The 19559-nt window shown below is 38.8% G+C and overlaps 1 protein-coding gene across 5 annotated transcripts in view; it reads right to left on the bottom strand.

The window, feature by feature from the left end:
- The window catches only part of WASHC4 (WASH complex subunit 4), a 39547-nt gene extending 20417 nt beyond the window's left edge, over positions 1–19130 (bottom strand). For all 5 annotated transcript variants that reach the window (XM_066183952.1, XM_066183953.1, XM_066183954.1 and 2 more), the window contains exons 1-14: positions 19020–19130; positions 15027–15166; positions 13897–13950; positions 13725–13790; positions 13508–13553; positions 11028–11095; positions 8233–8315; positions 7217–7259; positions 6600–6703; positions 5821–5941; positions 4230–4353; positions 4004–4131; positions 3232–3392; positions 924–1050 (exon numbers count right to left, since the gene is read on the bottom strand). In XM_066183952.1, the coding sequence (XP_066040049.1) occupies positions 924–1050; positions 3232–3392; positions 4004–4131; positions 4230–4353; positions 5821–5941; positions 6600–6703; positions 7217–7259; positions 8233–8315; positions 11028–11095; positions 13508–13553; positions 13725–13790; positions 13897–13950; positions 15027–15166; positions 19020–19080 (1326 nt within the window). In that variant the 5' untranslated portion in view covers positions 19081–19130. The remainder of the gene's footprint in view (positions 1–923; positions 1051–3231; positions 3393–4003; positions 4132–4229; positions 4354–5820; positions 5942–6599; positions 6704–7216; positions 7260–8232; positions 8316–11027; positions 11096–13507; positions 13554–13724; positions 13791–13896; positions 13951–15026; positions 15167–19019) is intronic.
- Positions 19131–19559: the final 429 nt, after the last annotated feature.

Raw genomic sequence — 19559 nt, 5'->3', positions numbered from 1 at the left:
ATTTACGGAGTTTCATACTTTTTAAATAGAGATGCCCATCCCACAATAAAGATACCAGTCATTTCTACATCAGTATATGCTAAGCTTTTAAATTCAATGTTGATTATATACAGCATGAGAAACAATTATTAAACTTACTTCAAAGAAGAAGTAGTAACAATAAAAAAAAAGAAAAAGAGACTAGGAAAAGACAGCAAGTCATGTAGGAAACACAATTCAGTATGGAGCAAAATTTTTAAGTCCACTGCAATTAATTCAAATGTAAAAACCACAGATCCAAGTACATGCCTATCTTTAGCTAAAGAAGATTCAGGATCATGCTTCTTTCACACATCTATTCTCACCACATTTCTGTCAGGTAGATAGATACTTATAAAAACTAGCAAAAAATAAATTCAGAAATAAGATGCATCTTACATTAAGACTATATGCTGTTAGTAGGCCAAAAGAAAACCAGCTTTCTCGGAATGTAGTAAGATTCTTGCAAAGTACCATCACTAGGCAAAGCACAATGAAACAACACAAAACCTTTACTGGGAGTATGTACTGTCCAAAATAAAACTAAATAGACACTGGTTCAGTCCACTGTAAGTACCTCATGACTCAAAAGGAAAGAAACTCAAAACCTTTACCACAGAGAAGATGAAGCTTTCTTGATTTCCTAATGTCAAGAGAAAAATTCAGAATTCTAGCCGCTGAATATTTAGTCAGATTCCCTTTCCCCACATTCTTTATCAAAGGACCTTTTACAGATTTTCTTGGAAGAGTACTGGGCATTAAAAGAATTTGAAATTCTTTATAAGAATTCCAAAACTGTGAAGTATCACACCAGCGACCACAGAACTCCTGTGATTTCTTTTTATGTTCAACAACTTGCACCAAAAAATCAGCTTGCTGCATCACCACATTAAAAGATTGCACACCTGGATGAAGACATTGCAGCGGTTAGAAAGATCTTCTGAAAACTTCGTTGTGCGTTGCTCCTTGGACAAGATAGATTCCATTTTCGTCATCCACGAGCTCACAAAAACATAATATGACTGCATATCTCTGGGGAAGGAAACAGAAAATGTTGTTCACTTCAAGTAAGAAGATTATGAAGATTTTCTTATTTCTTTCCAAAATTTTAAATGTTGCAAGGCAAGGGAAATATTTTAAACCTTCAGTCTCCAAAATAATAACTCACCTTTCCAAAAGTATCAGAACTCTATGCTCATTTACATTTTCCTTACCTACGGGTAAGGATTAGCTAGCCTGCCAATTATATCTGTACAATGAGTCAAAAATCATCTACTTTTCAAGAGAACACATGGCCCTCTTAGCAATGCACATACTACACTTCCTTAAATTAAAAGGCTATATAAAACTGTTAGAAAATGCTTTTAAACACTAGACAGAAAAGTCTAACACTGGTGCTACTTTTTTCATCCCAGTTTGAATTTCTTACGTATGCTTTATTTCTTATGTTGCTTACATATGTACACAAACAAATATAACTTGTCATTATATCAATGCCAGACTGGACTGCTCTTAAGTAACATAATTCTACAGAAGTTTATCTGCTTGAATTACACTAGTTGTAATTAAATGTTTAAGTAGAGTTCAATAGAGAATTGTGACACTCTAATAGAACTTATTCCAGCAGTTGTAGCAGGAAAGTATTTAGGTCATTGATCCTGTCACCAAAAATCACACTTTTAAAAAGAGTCCTCATATTTAGGGAATAGTCCAATTATCAAAGGCAGTACAAGGATTTATTTGAAAACACGTAAGAAAAAGTTATTTGCACAATTCAAATCAGCAGATGCAAAATCTGGATTTTATTACAATATCCTCAAAATTGTGCGTACAAAGTAGGGCAACAAATCTGGGGAAGGAGCATAAGGCCGGCAAGCGAGCTGAGGGTGTTCAGCCTGGAGAAAAGGAAGCCCAGGGAGACCTCACTGTTCTCTCCAATTCCCTGAAAGGAGATTTTAGTGAGGTGGGGTCTGGTCTCTTCTCCCAAGTAACAAGTGACAGGCCAAGAGAAAACAGCCTCAAGTTGCACAAGAGGAGGTTCAGATTGAATATGAGGAAAATTTCTTCACCAAATGGGCTGTCAAGCACTGGAACAGGCTGTCCAGGAAAGGGGCTGGGTCACCATTGCTGGAGGTATTTAAAAAATGCGTAATGTGGGCCTTAGGGACATATTTTAGTGGTGTGAATATGGCACTCCTGAGTTACGATTGGTGATCTTCCAACTCTTCTCCGAGTTAAATGATTCTATGTTTCCATGAAATGTATGTGAATGCCCAAGAACAGAAGCAAAGCAGCAGTGCAATTATGCCCTACCTAGAAATTAAAGCCCAGGAAAGAATCAGGGCCAGGAAAAAGTGGATTGAAAAAGAAACAGGGCAGAAGTGAAAATAATCTGTCAGAAAATCAGGCACAGAGCTGCTTTTTCCCCCTCCCTCCTCCCCTCCAACTCAGTTCTGCCAACTTGCTTGTCAAATTGGAAGACAATGTGTAAAATCAAAGTTTTTACTGCTATTCCAAAGATCCCAGTGTTCACTTTCTTATTTTGTTCTGAAACATACAAACCTTAGCCCTGTTATCTTCCTATGCAGGACATTTGTTCTTAAGACTAACAGCTAAAAACATTCTATCTTATCTTTAAGCATATTTTAGAAGAGAAAGAAGTGAGTTGCACACTACATGCAGAACACAAAACAAGAGCAGCTTTCCTCAAATACAGATAATTTCAAAGACCATTAAACGAACAATAAAAACAGTCACAAAGAAAGAAATGTTTGCAAAGGAAGTATCATCACCAAGCAGAGGAAAGTACCACTATAAGCCTACTAGCAACTTACCTCCATAAACACATAGAAAGCAGAGAGCCCTAATAGAAAACAAAGCAGCCCAGGTTACTAGACACTAGTTTAAAAAACAAAAGGGAATTTGAAACTATGGAAACAGAAGTAGCTGAAACAAATATTTAGAACTGCCAGGAACATTATTATTTTGATGTAGTAATATATATTTTTCTGAAAGCATGACATGAAAAGCAGTTGGACCAAAATTTTTGCAGCAAGGCTAACACACACACACACACTGCTGCAGTGAAGTGGAACAAGTGACTAAAATCACTGAGAGACACCATACAACATGCTACTATACTGAATGAACAAGCCCACGTGCTTAAAAACTATTTGAAAAATAGCATCATGAAGCAGTATTTAGGAAGCATACTTGGTAAGTGACTGTGCCCTCTGCTGTAGAAAGTTCTCCCTTTGTGTTTTAACTGTATGAATACTTTTCTTGTCCAGTAGTTTGGCTGCAGCTGGAATCTTCTGAATCAGAAAGTTGTCAGCAAACCAGATAATGTTAGCTGTTAATGTAATGGCTGGTACCTGGGAAAAAGAGAAAAAAAAAAAAAAAAAAGGAGGGGGAAATACTACCAAGTAGCAATAAACACAATTAACACAGTTCAGTTTTTTCTGTGTAACTGTTTTCTACTGAGTACTACACTGATGTTAAAAGTTTCCCTAGATGTTCACTAAGGACATCACGGGCAAAATTATAACCACTCACAGTGATTCTAAACGATACTAGATAATTTAATAATTTCTTCATGCCATCCAATATGAAAACATCCCAGTCAAGTTTGCACTTAGAGATCTTCCAAAACAAGTATTTATAGCCATGGTCAAAACCGACAACATTTATTCAGCACCAGAGTACTCATAACTCAAACAGTTTTTTGTCTTCAAAAACATTAATCTTGAGAAGAAAGATTTTAATAGAAATGGCAAGTTTATTTTACCTTGCTGCTATGTGAGTGCACAAATTTTAGACCATCTTTAAAAGAAAATGGCAGGTGGGGGCTGTAAAAAGTAGAAAATTCTTAACCCTGTTTTTTGTGGCTTTTTTGTATTCTTTCTTTTCCCAAGTCTGTGCTATGCTACACAACTCAGGAAATTATCTACTTCATTACTGAAAAACAAAAGAATAAAGCATTCACCTTTTTACAGACATCCAACAATGACTTATAAAATTTCTTGTCAACAGTTCGAAAAATCTGAAAATGTAGTACAAAGAGGCCACAGATGCCCACGTATTTATCTCTCTGGTCAATTTCTGAAGGTTCACCTGCAAAAATACACCTTTGTGAATTTTACTCCCCCACAAACAATATAAACAATTTTAGAAACAGTGGAGCTGGCAGGAAAAGCATTAGCTTGCATTACCAAGTTTGGCTTCGACGTTTGCGAAAGCTGTACGAAGAGTATGAGCAAATTCTTCAGCAAATGTGCTGTTCTTTGACACTGACACTCCACCATTTAAAGAATCAAATTGTTGCTCTATACAGGCCTGAATAAAAAGGGGGAAAAATGTCAAAATATCAAGACAATGCCATACATTTTGGACCTCAAAAGAGTACTGGTTTTCAAGAGAATACTGGAAGAGCACACTGATTCAAGACTAATCTAAAGTAAGCCTTAACCTTCTATGGCATACAGATTCTTAACTATGCTTACCTTTTTAAGTATAAAACCAGAAAATATTAAAACACTCTTACACCTGACATTCAAACCCACATTTTATTTATTTTCCCATTTCCTTTAAGGAACATTTTTAAAGAAACCATTTGATGAGCTAGTGCTAAGAAACTATATGCATATTTGTATTATCACACTGTAATATGTTACTAACTGTCCTTTAAGCAAGATTATCACACAAGTTGCTTGTAGGATGTGGCTCATGACCTTGCAGCATAAAATCACACACTACTGCTGGCAGTTTACAAAAGCTCCCAAAACCCCACAACAGTCAAAAAACAGAGAAAACATTTCTTACTTTCTAAAGAGATCAAAAAAGTCTTTATTAGAACTGCATCTAATATTTTTAATGAATTTTTGTTAGAGGCATTTGCAGGACAGGAGGGCAAACTTCCTGAATAAATTCCAGTCAAATCCTACTGATGTCTCCAACCTATAATGAAGTCTTTGTACTTACACAGCATCAGGGAAATATAACACAAAAAATAGATAGCTGGTAGCAATGACCTTTGAAAGAATAAGCCAAACTGTGATTAATTATTTGCCTACAATTTCCCTTTTGAATGCTTTTACAGAACAAGCCCTTTTTCCCTAATGCCATTTAAGATGTAACGGCACAACCTGAGCAACTGACTCTGCTTTGAACAGGTTCAACAACATTATCCTCTGCCCACTATACCACATTTCAATGTCTGTAATACACACTTTTCTAAAGAAATGGCTTCCTCTATGAACACATTTCTTTTAACTGTACTGAAAATGTAATAAAATCCTTCTCATCCACCTGTGCCCCTGCATGTTTCAGGGGTATGTTCCCACCACAGTGGTCTCTTAACGACAGCAACCTGTCTCGTATGCAAAGAATGACAGGTCACACTGAACATATTTTAGATTTAAAGATTTCTGAGGAAACTAATTAATTTGCAGCTAAAATAAAGACCTGTGCTACATAAACCTGCTCACTATTATGTGGACAAAAGCAGAATTCTGATAATACACAGCCCTAATGCCAAGCTGTCTGTGTTTCTCTAGTTCAGCAAAACAGTCAGCATTTACTGCTACCATTCAAAGCTTGGCACAGTTCAAGCACATGGGAAGAGCAAGAAAGGATCTTACAACAGAGCCTTTTTTCTCCCAGGCACAGATGCAAGAGCCAAATTCACACATCACTGTAACCGGAACAAAAACAAAATACAAACAAACAAACCAATCATTCTGAGAAGAGTGTTGCTTTCATATAAGCTTCATCCATCATACTGGGGAATATTAAGTCCATTACCTGAAATATCATTCCATCAAGTAACTGGCATTCCAGTTTTAACAGCAGTTTTTCAAATGGCTTTAGCTTATCTTCTTGAATCCCAAACTTAGAAGGGTTGTGATGGACAGATTTTAGCAGCCTGTAAGGGGTCGGTGTGGAACACACACACAGAGCACACTTAAAACATAGTCACAGTTCTATCATATCCTGCACTATTTTGATAAGAGATTTTGATTTCCACCTCCTGCCCTTAGCAGCAACCCCAAAATTTAAAACAAACAAACGAAAAACCAAACAACCTCCCACAAAAATACACTAGATCCGTATAAACGATTTGCATTTGAGTAACTTATATTTATTTGGATTTTTGAGGACAGAGTTAATATTCCACTAATTCAGCTACCTTTAAAATTGTTGACTCTTCACCTTTTATTTAAGGTACCATCCCTTCTTAAAGCTGTATGCCAATTCCCATGATCAATATGGATAGGGATAGTCTTAGCTCATTTCTTTACACAACTAAATTTTTTACTGAATATTCTTTAAACTCCATCAACTATTACATTGTTTGCCAAGATGCTTACCCTGCACTGAAAATGCAATATTCATACTCAAATACACAAAATATTTACTGGTGCCCTCAGAAGGACACTGTGGGAGCTTAACCCTGCTCTTCACTGAAATTCTGGAGAGATTACCAAAATCCATGTTCCCACAATGACTTTCTTGGAACACAGACAGAGGCATATGCTTTTATCTTTTAGGTTGTAGGAGTATTTTCCACATCAGAGACACACCTCTTGTACATGGTCCAGTGATCTTTCAGCGTGGCATGATTGTCAATTATTTCATCCAGAGTGATCAAGATTGTGAGCAACTCTCCTAGATGCTCATACATTGCCTGTTTGTGAAGGAAAAATGAAGAAAAGGACTGTAGTTATCAAAAAGTTTACTGCAGTCATATGTAGCACATAAAATTTCAGTTCCTTTCAACATATTTTCAGCCAACAAGATATCAGCTGGAGAGTTAAACAGGAGAATTTGTGGCTTGGCAGCTTAAAGATTTTACTTGTACTGACACGAGAAGTATTAAAGGGGTGTCTGCACACAAACTAAATTCCTTGATCTATCTTGACACTGAAGACACAATTTTTAAAACTGTCTATATGCAGAGGCACACGTTGCAAGAGAGGAGCACACAAACACTTTGTTGCTAAGAAATTTAGAATATGACAGACATGGAGACACCAGGCCTTCCCATATAAAGGCCAAAAAAAGCTGATTAATAAAATAAAACCTTTAAATTGAAAGCTGTACGCAGAAGTAACTTTTATGGTGTTTTTCTCAGGATTAATCATCAAGACCTACATATTTATATATTAACATAAGCAAAAGAGTTCCAAACCACTCCCACCTGAAAATGAACTCCAGATGTCTCTATAATTTTAGGTGCATTCCTGTAAATAAAATCAATATTTTAATGCCATTTTAATCCTTAGAACAGATCATATTTATCAGTTCTGTATCATGGTGTGTTCTCTGTTTCCTGGGGTACATTTTTCTTCATTAACACAGTAACTTCAGGAAACAAAAGAACATCAAAACCTGATGAGAAGTATATGCTATGTGAAATCTGTATGCTCTGATCGAATTTGATACTGTATTTTTAAAGATACAGCATGTGACTGGTTGAAACCACCAAGTGTATTCACTTTATACGTGTGTCAACAATTCCCAATTCAGTTATGCAAATAGCCTTGACATACCCAGAAAATAAAATCACTTCGTATTTAATTAAGCCACGTCCAAGCTACACATCCAGCACCACACAGGAAGTCTGCCTTGTGCTGTGGTATAAGCCAAAAATAAAAGCCACAAATAAAACTGAGAAGAATGATACTATCCTATTGGGGGACATGGAAGCAACTGAGAGTCCTGCAGAGGTATTCAAAGCTAACTCCAACAATCCTATTCAGAACTAAACCTTCCTCACATTTTTCCAAGGAGCTAAACCAAACAACCCTTACTAAGCTTAACTTCAGGTGTTAAAATCATGGCTGTTCCATGAAGAATATACACCAAAATTTACATTTTCAAAATAGACTGTAGAAGTGATCTAATTTTTAAGCAATCTATCAAGAAACAGGAGAAGCCTCTCAAACAGAGCAAGCACGAAAAATTAGGAATATTTCTCAAACATAAAGACTAAAAATGATAAATAATAACATCCTTGCATCTTATTATATACAAGCACTATTTTTTCTGAAAACAAAACCACTTCCATAATTCTTTATGAAGCCCAAACTTGCACAGCAGAGGACTCTATCTCTAGACAACGATATTCCAAAAATAACCATGCCTTAAATAGAACATTCATATTTTATACATTTAACTCTACATACTAACGACAGCATTTTAGGGAATCATTACTTGTTGCTGGTATACAGAACAGCCAGCTGGTGCACTACATTCACCACCACTTCGTAACACCGGGTAACAAAGCAAGACAGCTCCTGAAATACAAGAAAATAAAATGCATATAAATGTAAAGATCCTCCTCATACACAAGTTGCCACTGCACCCAAAACACTGAACATAAACTACAGAATATGCAGCTGAAGCTCCAACTACATCCCTAACCCAAGTCAGTGGACAGATCTACAGCAGGATGGAAGACATCCTACTAACAGCTCTGAAAAAGGATCTGGGACTAAGCTAAGAAACTACCAAACACAAGCTTCCAGTACAGCTCTGACCATTTATATTATTGGTTCAATTTATCTAAGGCAGCAAGAAGCAACTGGACAACAAAGCCCAAGTACTTTCAGGGACAATATCCCTGGTGGCAGAGACTGTGCTTTTTCCCCCACTAGATTAAAGAGTCACACTCTGGATGCTGATAATAGCCAAATTAGAAATTAGAAATTACCACAGAAGCCTGTACCTACTGTAAGAGTGATAAGCCACAGAATACTGCTTTAAAACAAACAGAAAAAGTCATTTTTTTGTGTTGAAAGTGTTCAAAAAGTGTTGAAAGGTTTGCCTGACAATGGTAGAACCTAGGCTTGGTTGTGTAACACAAAATGAGTAAGAAAGAACATGTCAACTCTGACTACATAAAGAAGTATCTTGATTTCTATAATGGATTTTAACATGGTATTCCTTGAACAACAGGATAAAATAATCTGAGTTTCTCTTGACTGCAGTAATATCTGTTTATTAATTTACCTTACAAATCCCATCAGGGAAATGTCATTGTGTGATAAGTCTAGCCAGTCTGCACACAGATGGCTTTATAGCAGACAGCCCACACCGGCTGAACAGTCAGCCTGCCAGGAGACTGGCTAACAGCTGAATTCTGTCTTTCTCTCCATCAAAAATAGATCTTATTTGGGCTTCTGCCTTCTATTAGTCACCAGTTTTCACAAAACATTACTTCTTATACTTCTACTGCTCTAACAAATGAGGCTGAAATAAGCCAACAGATTCCAGAGGAATGGATTAATGGATAGCTGAGATCATGTTTCCTGGGCAGGCAGCACCAGCTGCCATTTTAAAATTTCTGGAAAGTAGTCCAATTCAACTGCACATGCATATTAGCAGCTACATAATACAGACAAGACTGTAATTTTAAACTAATATCTCAGAGCACGATTTTGATTATGTTTTTAAAAAACTTTTTGACCTAGCAAATTTGAGGCTACTGCATCTAGCTAATCCAGAAATCCCGGAAGAGCCAATAAACCAATACATGAATATTAGCTCTATGAGAGCAACTGTTCAGCTTTTTGTCAACCCTGTATTTTCACACCACCCTTGGGGATATGCTTATAACACTGACCAGAACAGCATTTCCGAATCTAGGGTTATAGAACGCTGAATGGATTTAGGAGAATATAACTGCTGAAAAATAACAAACTTCATAAGCAAAATGTATTCCTCATAACTTTATCCTAAACAACACACATCTGTTAGCATAGTAAGCCCTCCCTTTGGGGTAACATCCTGTATTTCCCTTCCTTCCAAAGTTTTTCAACAATCCCTAATGCATCATAGCATACATAGGAAGTGGGCTCACAAGCAATACTGCTGTATTTTTGTGTAGTGTTTACCCTAAAAATATACATATCAGCACAAGCCCCATAAAAACCTAAATCTGTTCTACACAGTTGGTTTGCAATGCACATAGATATCCAGACAGCCAGGGACCCCGCTCTCAGCTTCCACCTAGACAGAGCATCCTAGCTCTGGAAATACACCAATGTACAGTAGCCCCATCTGAGAATCACTAAAAGGTCTGAAACATTTGCTAGGAAAGAAACAGAGAATGAAGGATGAACCTACAAATCTGACAAGACAAAAAGCTTGGGGAAGAAAACCCAAGAGATCCTAACAATTAATTGCACTTCAGCTTTGTAAAAGAAGTTGAGAAATTACTTCGTGCAGCATTTGACTTGTAATGATATAGTAAATTCTTACTGCCATGCTGCTATACAGCAAGAACAGGAACTCTTGTTAAACCAGAATTTGTTTAAACATTCTGGAAGCTTCCTCTCTATTCTCTACTTCAACATAGATATTTCATTACAAGCAATATTGTATAAAAATAAAAATACTTTTGGGAATGGGACAGTCACTTAAATTACAATAAGGACAAAAAACTCCAGAACAGACTGAAACCCAAGAAGAAAAACCCTCAGAAGAAAAACAGATCCTGTTTTCACACAAAGGATCCTGAACAACCAAACTATATAAGAAATAAGCGTTCTTCCAAAAATGTTTGAAGGAGAGACAAGCAATTTTTTTCAGGTACATAACTTTGATTTTGCTTTCTCCTACCAGCTAAAAAACCCCCAAACATATAAAACAATTAAGCCATTTCTAATGTTCAATGAACACTAAAACTTACTAACCAAACTCATAAAAACAGCTATCTTTAACTACAGATGAAAGCAACCTCAATTTATATTCTTCAACTGAAATCTTTTAAAGTAAATTCTAATTCCTTCTTTCATTAGACTTCCAGAGAGAAGTATAAAAAAATACCCAAATGATGTGTGATACGTCAGCTGGTTGTGACAGGTCTGCAGGCAAAACACGGTAACACATCAAATGACTGCTATGCCTTTCAGCAAAATGCAAACAGGATATGGCAGACTGTTAAATCCACTTTGCAAGTAAAATTAGGATTATAATTGCTGTCAAACAATCAAAACATACTCTACCTGCAAGAAAGAAACAAATCTTCCCATCTGTATTTGGCAATCTCCCTCCACCATGCTGGAATCTGTGGCTTAAGAGAGAAACACTTGTCAACACTTTCTAAAGCCTGTGTTCTGCCTGTTAAACTAACACTGAAGGTTGCCCTCCAAGCCATTTATTTGTCATATTAGTAGAGTGCACTATTATAAATGCATTGATGGAGCCTCAAAACCTCCTAGTTTTGCTTTCCTAAGGAAGACTTATTTTTGGAGTTTCTTTTTCATTAAAAATTACACTGTTTATAAATTAGATACAAAGCTGGGAAAAGTCTCCTTCATTTGAAAGAAAAAGAATAAACCCCATAATTCTTTAAGGGCATATGTATTATGTAACTTCATATGCTTCCATTTTAAAGAAATTTGCATGAAAATACTAGGTATTTATCTTGTGCAAGAAACACCCAGATGTTTTTTTACTGAAAGAATATACTACATGATTAACCAGAAAGAATTCATTTTCTTTTTCCTACATATCCCTCTGCACAAAAGAACAGGCTTACCACCATAGCTTCACAGCATTATCTGTATGACACAGAACACAGAAATACAATAATTACATCAGCCATGCCAAGCTGTTTCAGTCATCTGGAGCGGTTTGAACATCACCTGACAAAATACCCTCTTTCCAATCTGACAATAGATAGATGCTACAGACTTGAGATTTTTCTTCTGGGTCACTTGGAACAAAAAAAGCTCACTTAAAATTACACTTTTACCTGCCTAAGAAATGCAGGTCTTCTTGCTACAAAAAATATATTCTTTTGCAGCTGTCAGAGATTAAAGCAGTCTCCATATTTCTCTAACATGGAGCTCTGGGACAGGATACTAAACATTGCATTGCTTCCCCCTCACACATTTTATATGACCTTTAATCTCCTTAATGTACGTCCCAAAAAACTGCTATCCAAGTACTTGAAGTTCCTAGACTAATCCTAGCCACTGCAGAGACAAGATGGGGAAAAAAAAAATTCTTTACATAGATGGAAAAAGCCAGCATAGTATTTGTTTAAATTTCAACCATCCTTGTGCCAGTAACTTTGCCAGTTGTTTAAAGCAAGCCAGCTTGCTGTTATCATTAAAAAATGCAACAAGTAGGGATATGGAAATAAAGAACATAATTCCTGCATTCCTACCTAACCCTCAGAAGGCTGACCTCTCACTTCCTGCCATTTCCAAGCATTCCCTGCACAATACCCATCAGGAACAAACTGTTGCTGTAATATATTAATCTGCTACAGTCTGACTTTTTCATGCTAGAGACATGGAAAATTCTGAGGGATCTCCTAGTATCATTTTGGCAGCATATGACTTTAAAATATTTAAAACCGTATCTGCCAAGACACACAAGTCAGCTAAGAAAAAAAGGAAAGAAACAAAACCACACCAAAGAACCTCCCACAAACAAGCTAATAAATGCCCCACTTTTCCATGCTCCTTAACCACAACAGTTATCTTATATAGCACTTAAAAGAATGATAAACAGTCCCAAGCTCAAAGATTTCACATTCCCTGATATTTTCGTCACACTCTCTCATCTCTTGAAAAGCTTTAAGAATGCCCTTTCAAAATACTACTATGAAAAGAATTTGCCTCTCTTTCAAATTACTGAAACAGACACGAAGTTGGGTGATAGGTCCCCGAAGCAACTCTTTAATATATTCAATCTTTATGATCAAGATCTGTGCTTATTCCTACACTAGTACCCCTTAAGGTGGAAGCTTAAGGCCAGTAATTCAGGAGTTACCAGTTTAACTCCCAGACAAAAATCAGCTTTTACCTAAAGCAGTGTCTCATGATTTGTGAACTGACTTACAGTTACTTGTGCCCATCTCATGCCATGGTCTAAATGTGTGGCATGAGTTACCTGCACTGGAAGGGCAGCTGACATCAACCCACTCCAACTTGTCTTGGAGCACCAGTTGCGTAAGTGAAGAGGGCAGGACTTGGGTCAAGTAATTTATTAAAGGTTTCATTGTTTTACTGCAGTTAAATCACAGATTTATTGTTTTACTACAATCAATGTCAAATGCAGTTCCAAAAGGAAGTAATTTGGTTTAGGATGTGTTTACATGTGAAATACATGTTTTCAATGCCATATCTTGCAAAATAGCTGATACAGTAGACAAGCTGTATGTAAGACATTTAATACAATCTCAGCAGCTCACACTCCCTACTTCCCATGTAAATAAGGCTGCAGCAAAATTTCCTGTTCACGTAACAATACTTACTGCAGGGCTTTACAGATAAACCTTATCATCCTAAGCTAACTCAGGACAACTACAAGACACTAACATATATCCCTATACCCTCAAAGTTCTCTAGTTGGTGTGCATCACAGAGAAAGCATGCATCCATGTAATAAAATTACTGTTATTGTAGCATTTAATATAACCTGAAGCAATAATACAAAACTACATACTTTTACAGTAAAGGGAGCTACTTACCTCCTTCTCCATAAAACAAGAGGCCATTATAAAATTTAGTTTCTGCCTAACAACAAAAGCAGAAATTTGGTTTTTAATAAATAAGGCATACGTAATCAAACTACAAAAATTATTTAGACATTATCTTGTTTCTTTACTGATAAAAATAAATCTATATATCAGTTTGCCAAACTGCAAACCTTTTCATATACAGTAATAAAAAGTCAGCTGAATTTACCTCATATTTTAACTTCTTGATTTCACAGCAAAGAGCAGCATACACAGTTATAACTTTGTTTAGAACCTAGACTCAAAGTAAGGAAAAATCACACAGATTACAAACAAGTACATTTAGAGGGCTTGGGTTGAGGTTGAATAACTTTTTTTTCCTTTAAGCATAAAGTGCTTACCTTGTTTTCTGTCTTTATGAGCTCTAGTAGGGAAGACTGTTCATATGGCAAAAGCTAAAATTAAAATAAAAAGCAAAGAAAAAACCAAAAACAACAAAACAGAAACAACAAATCAGCAACTTTAGAAAACATTAGTCAAAAATACATTTATCCAGCTAGGCAAGTATTCCCCCCCGTTTAACCACAAATAAGGTCAATAATAAGAGAGTCACAATTGTACATTACTAGCAACCTGCACTGCAGGAATCCTTCACTCCTCACCTTCACACGGAAACACCTTTCCTTTCACTTCAGTCAGACAGGCAAATTACTAGGTATATTACATAGCATTTACAACAACTTAGTTACAAAACTGGAAAAGCAAAAGCATGGTCATTATCGCACATGTAGGAGAAAAACAGCTCAGGAAAACTGAAACATGAATTAATAACCCAAATGCTGGAAAACAAGAAGCAGAAAATACATCTGTATGCAGGCACTGACAATTTGTACTTAAGTCAGCCTGATTTTGACTAGTCCACAAACATGCAGTTCTGTGGTGGCCCTACACATAATTTATTCAAATCATTCAGACAGATGATTGATTAAGAGTGCATTTTCAGCACAGACAAGTTTCAGATGGCAACAAAAGCGCTTTTGAATTATCTCTGCAAATTCAGTGAAGAGGAAAAATTAATGCTCCACAGAGAAAAGGGAACCTGTGACCAAGAAAACAGCCAATACTGCACCAAGGCCATTAGGTCAAAACACAACCTACAAAATACACACACAGTTCACTCTGCAGTTTTAAAACTACTAGTGAGCTCTCCTGAAACCACAGCCCCCAGATAAAAACACTAACAGTCACAGGTAAGAAGTCTGCTGAAATCAGCTTTCCCAACACATGAAGAATTAGAAATTCATTTAACTTCTGCTAGTATCCATAAGACTAGAAAATAGTAATATGAAAACTTCTTCTCATATTATATGGACTGAGTCACTAATTACTTGATAATTAAAATAGTATTGAATACGTTTCTCAAACACAAAAGTCAAAATTTTAAGTGCACAAATGCATCAATCCTTTACTTCTGAGGTTTTGAAAGAAAGGACAAACCAGGAAAGTAACAGGATATTAAATATATGAAGACCTTTAAAGCAATGGGATCAAGACTGAAGTCCCAAACATCTCCAACAGAATCATCCAAAGCATCTTCAATTCTCTTCAGCTGAGATGTATATTCCTCAAGAAATTTTCCATAATTCTTCAACTGCACTTCAGCATGGATCTCTGAGAATCGATAACATTTGTACAGTTTTACAGACAATTCAATAAACTGCAATATCAAAAAATGTTATTAAAAGACATTTAACCTGTTGCTATTTAGCTTTACTCCTGTATTCCTTATTTTGCTGTGGCATTTTTTCTTAATAAAATGTAGATTTATTACAAAGCTCTTATTTGTTTTAAAACAATCCTATAACTTAGTGTTGGTTTAAAAGAAATTCAAATGCTACTTGAAGAGTATCAAACATTAAAAGCTGTATGCAGAAAATTATTTTTTTAAGGTACATGTGTTGTTAAACTAAGACCTTAACAATCACATAAGGTGTTGAGCAAAGAAATTACTGTAGAAATTGTAACACAGCAGGTGACCCTACCCATCAGCTGAACCAGTACACATGCATTTATTTAAGAACTTTGAGGCAATGGGTCTAATCATTTCAGCCTGAGTAGCAGTTGAATTTTCAGCAATCCTCTTTCCACTTCTCCCTGGTACTTCTCAGTGCTTTATTTGAGTACTCCACAGAAAGCTTATGGCTTTTAGTCATTCCCTCCCACTTTCAAATTCACCCTTCTCAGGCAGAATTTTTCTTCTGATGGGCATTGAAATGCATGGCTGTCCTGTTAGTGTCAGGGGGAAGTAGGTTCAAAGGGACAAACAGGTTCAAAGGCTAACATTCAGCTGGTCAAACACCAACAACAGTGGTCTTAATTAGTAAAGTAAATCTAAAGGCAATTGGTGCAAATAAAGTTTCATGCTCTCTATCTTGATCTTTTTTATTTTCTATATTAAGATACTCCCCACTCCTCCCCAAATTATAGACAATTACTGACTTAGCTGCACAATCTGAACCACAGAGTAAATGATTACACTTCGAGGCTTCTACACTCAGGAAGTACAATCTTTTTCATGTGAAGACTAAAGTGTCTTCCCCATAATTAGGCAACAAATCTAACAGCTTGTGATCTTCTGCTATTTGTTGAAAATAGGATTATCTAAAAAAAGTTAGAGAATGAAGGTCAGCTGAACAACTGAACTTTTCTTACACAAGAACTCAGCTGTCACGTAGCTTTATGTGTGCCCTTTTCACATTTCAGCAAGTAGACTGCCCTAGAAAGTTAAAAATAATGTATTCTATTATTCTGCACGTTCACCCTCTTACCCATCCACATTGCAAACAACTGAGCCAAATGGTAGCTGATGGCTACTTCAGTGGGAGAGCACTGCTGAATCAACTACCATTGAAACATTTTTTGCAGAAAGAAAATATCTGACTGAGAAACTGCACCAGGCAGAAAGGGAGGAATCAATGAAGACAAATTGATAAGGAAAATATAAAAAGGACTATGTACAGGGAGGCTGAGACTGAGGAGAAATGACTGCAGTGAAGACCTGAAATAATTTTAAGATAGTACTTTGAAAGCAGCAGCAGCAATGCCAACCATAAAGGCAGACAGACTGTAAAGCCTAACCAAGGAGCACAGCACACTCTCCCACATTAATGGCATCCGTGCCATTGAGTTCGAGCAGTACCTGCAGCCTAGACAGTGCACAGGCATTGTCAAGATCAGGAGACTGAATTTCACGTAGGAGAAGAAGCAAGTGAACAAAACACTCTCCATCAGCAGCACTCCAGGCACTGATGTGTAGCCCTTAAATTGTATCATCATACTATTCCATAAAATCCATCTCATCCTTCAGGTTTTTTTCCAGTGCATCTTCTGTAAGCTCTGCTGCAGCAAACCAGTAAAACACTGATAGATGCACAGCCCTGCTGAATGGATTTTAACCAGCTACCATGTCAACTTCAGTGCTTCACTGCTGGAAAATCTGGAGTAGGGGAGACATTAGAGAGGTATACTCTGGTACTTCCCCAATCACATCTCCTCCCTTCACACAAAAGACAAACCAAACCCAAAAAAACTGAGTCACTGGGGCTTTATAGAAGAACAGAAAAGAACTTCAAAGCCGTACAAGAGTAGGAAATTGGCACTGCTGTTCAAATCAGTTCCCTGTGAAACAAAAACATTGAGCATTTCTCAAACAAAACCTCACAGCAGCACTCTGCTAGAGATCCACAGACTGTCACCTTTCCAGCAGACAAATAATGGATTTGAACAACACTACAGCTCTCTAAATACTTAATTATTGATAGCCTATATCTATAAAATAAGAGACAGGAATAACTTCTCACTTTCTTAGTGAGACAAGAGAGTGGAAGCTCTTAGCTAGCCAGAGATAGGCAGAGTTGCACAGATGAAAAATTACTTGGAGCTTTCTAAGAGGCAGAACAATTTTCCTAAATAAACTGACTCATACAGAGGAAGAAAATGAAATCACAGAAAGCAGGTATCATCCTTTTCTTCAGAGCAGCATACATACTTCATAAGGTATAATGTGTTTAGAATAAAGTTTGATTTAGTTTCTCCTCAAGTGATAAAACCAAAGCATTATAGTTGGAACAGTGCAAGAGATCAACTCAGCAGCACAGATCCCTCAGCTTAATCTTAACTTCTTCCATACAATTAGCAATATCAATATTCAATGAACTCATTGTAGCAGGATTTGCAAGTGCCACAGCCATATTTATCCAGGACAGACATGTAACAAACTAGTCTTACATAGTATCTTACGTCCTCAGCTGAGAAAGTTGCAATTGCTACATGTTAGTGATACAAAAGTGAAAGTAGACAACAAGAACAAAAAAATGCCTTTCCAGTCACAGGATTTTTCTTTGGCTTTCCTCTAGAACGCTGTGTGCTGTTCTGGATGGAAGATCAGCCTGTTTCTTCACCCTCGAGATGGTGATAACAGGGCATGTTAAGTCACGCAATTTTTTTGGAGTTGGCACTTCATGTCCTGGTCTAACTAGTGGGGATCTGGCATTTTGAGTAAAAGCTACATTTTCCTTTCTACAACTAGAGAACTGATGAAAAGCTCTGCTCAGGACAGCTTCAGTTGCCACTGAAATCCAGACAAAACGAACATGGCATAAACTGTATCAGCCCTTGGGATAACATTACATATGAAACAGTTGGTCCATGAGTGACATATTTTCACAGCAACACCTGGTATAATTAATTTGGCAGAGTTCAATTTACAGTGTGTCTTATAGTGTGACAATCATCTAAGTTCCCTGCTTAGGAACTAGGTCACCTCCACAGGCTGAGTAAAACGTGGATTTTGACAGGCACACGAACCCACCGTGAAAGACTTCAGCATCGCAAGATCTTATTCGATTATATTTTAAAGGTGAAACTGCAAGTGACCGCCCACCTCCCGTGACAGAGCCCTTACCAATGAAAGCTGAGTGCAACTAACTGCTTACAACATATCTTGATGTGACTTCTCTGGATAACCAAGGAAGCCACTGCAAAAATCTGTGAGCCACGAGAAATGACCGGGAAGGAAAGAAGCACAGTTCCCACGAGAAGCCCGGCTCGTGCAAGAAAAGAGAGAGCGGCAAAGGCAGGCTGGCCCTCCCAAAAGATGAAGGGCTGGAACGGGCATTCCCCACCCCCCACCCCAAAACAACCCCGACAACTACGGAGAGGGGGGTGGGAGTAAAGAAGGTCACGGCGGCCGCCCATCCCCGCAGGCCTGGCCGCAGGGGGATCAGCGCTGGGCCGGCGGCAGGGGCGCGGGGCAGGGTCGGCGGGGGATCCGGGGAGGGCGACCCCGCTCAGCTCCCGCGACTGCTTCCTTCTCCCTCCCTCCCTCCCTCCCTCCCTTCCTGCCTTCCGCTCCCGGCGGGGATGCAGCGGGGCGGTCCGCGGGGAGCAGGGTCTGCTCAGCCCGCGGCTCCCGCCGCACCCCGCCGGCCCGGCCCCGCCCGGCCCGCCCTCCGCGGGCGCTCACTCTGCGAGCCGTCGTCGAGGCGGTCGAACTCCCAGTCCGGGGACAGGGTCTCCAGCGCCATCGCCGCCGGCCCCGGCAGCGGCCGCCCCTGACTCAGGCGCACGGGACTTCCTGCCCCGCGCCCGCGCCGCACGCCGGGAAATGGAGGCGGAGGGGGAGCCTGGGCTCCGCGGGAGGAGGCGGGACGGCGCTGGCGCCGCTCCGCCGGCCCACCCCGCTGCCCTGCCTGCTGCGCTCCCTCCGCCCGCCGCGCCGGGCGCTGAGGGCGAGCGCGGGCACGGCCTGCGGCGGGCCAGGGAGTTCGCTGCCGCCCTCTGTCTTCCGACCCCCGGCAGCTCGAGCCGGTGGTGCTGGGTGAGGCGGGGCCGGCCTCGGAGGCACCGGGGCTTTGGGAGCTTCGCTGCTTTTCCGCTGGCGCCGGGCAGCCCAGGCCGGTGCCTGTGACACCGACCCCGCGCCTCTGCCAGGCTGCCGGCAGGAGGGAGAGCTCTGCCGGCTCTAAGGCGTGACAGCCCCCGCAGCCGCCCCAGCGCTTCCCCT

The sequence above is a fragment of the Chamaea fasciata genome, unplaced genomic scaffold (assembly GCF_029207755.1).
Source record: "Chamaea fasciata isolate MVZ Bird 193981 ecotype frontalis unplaced genomic scaffold, bChaFas1.0.hap1 SCAF_5, whole genome shotgun sequence".
Lineage (NCBI taxonomy): Eukaryota > Metazoa > Chordata > Aves > Passeriformes > Sylviidae > Chamaea > Chamaea fasciata.
Note: the sequence above shows the minus strand (reverse complement) of the source record. Positions and strands in the feature narration are given on the sequence as shown.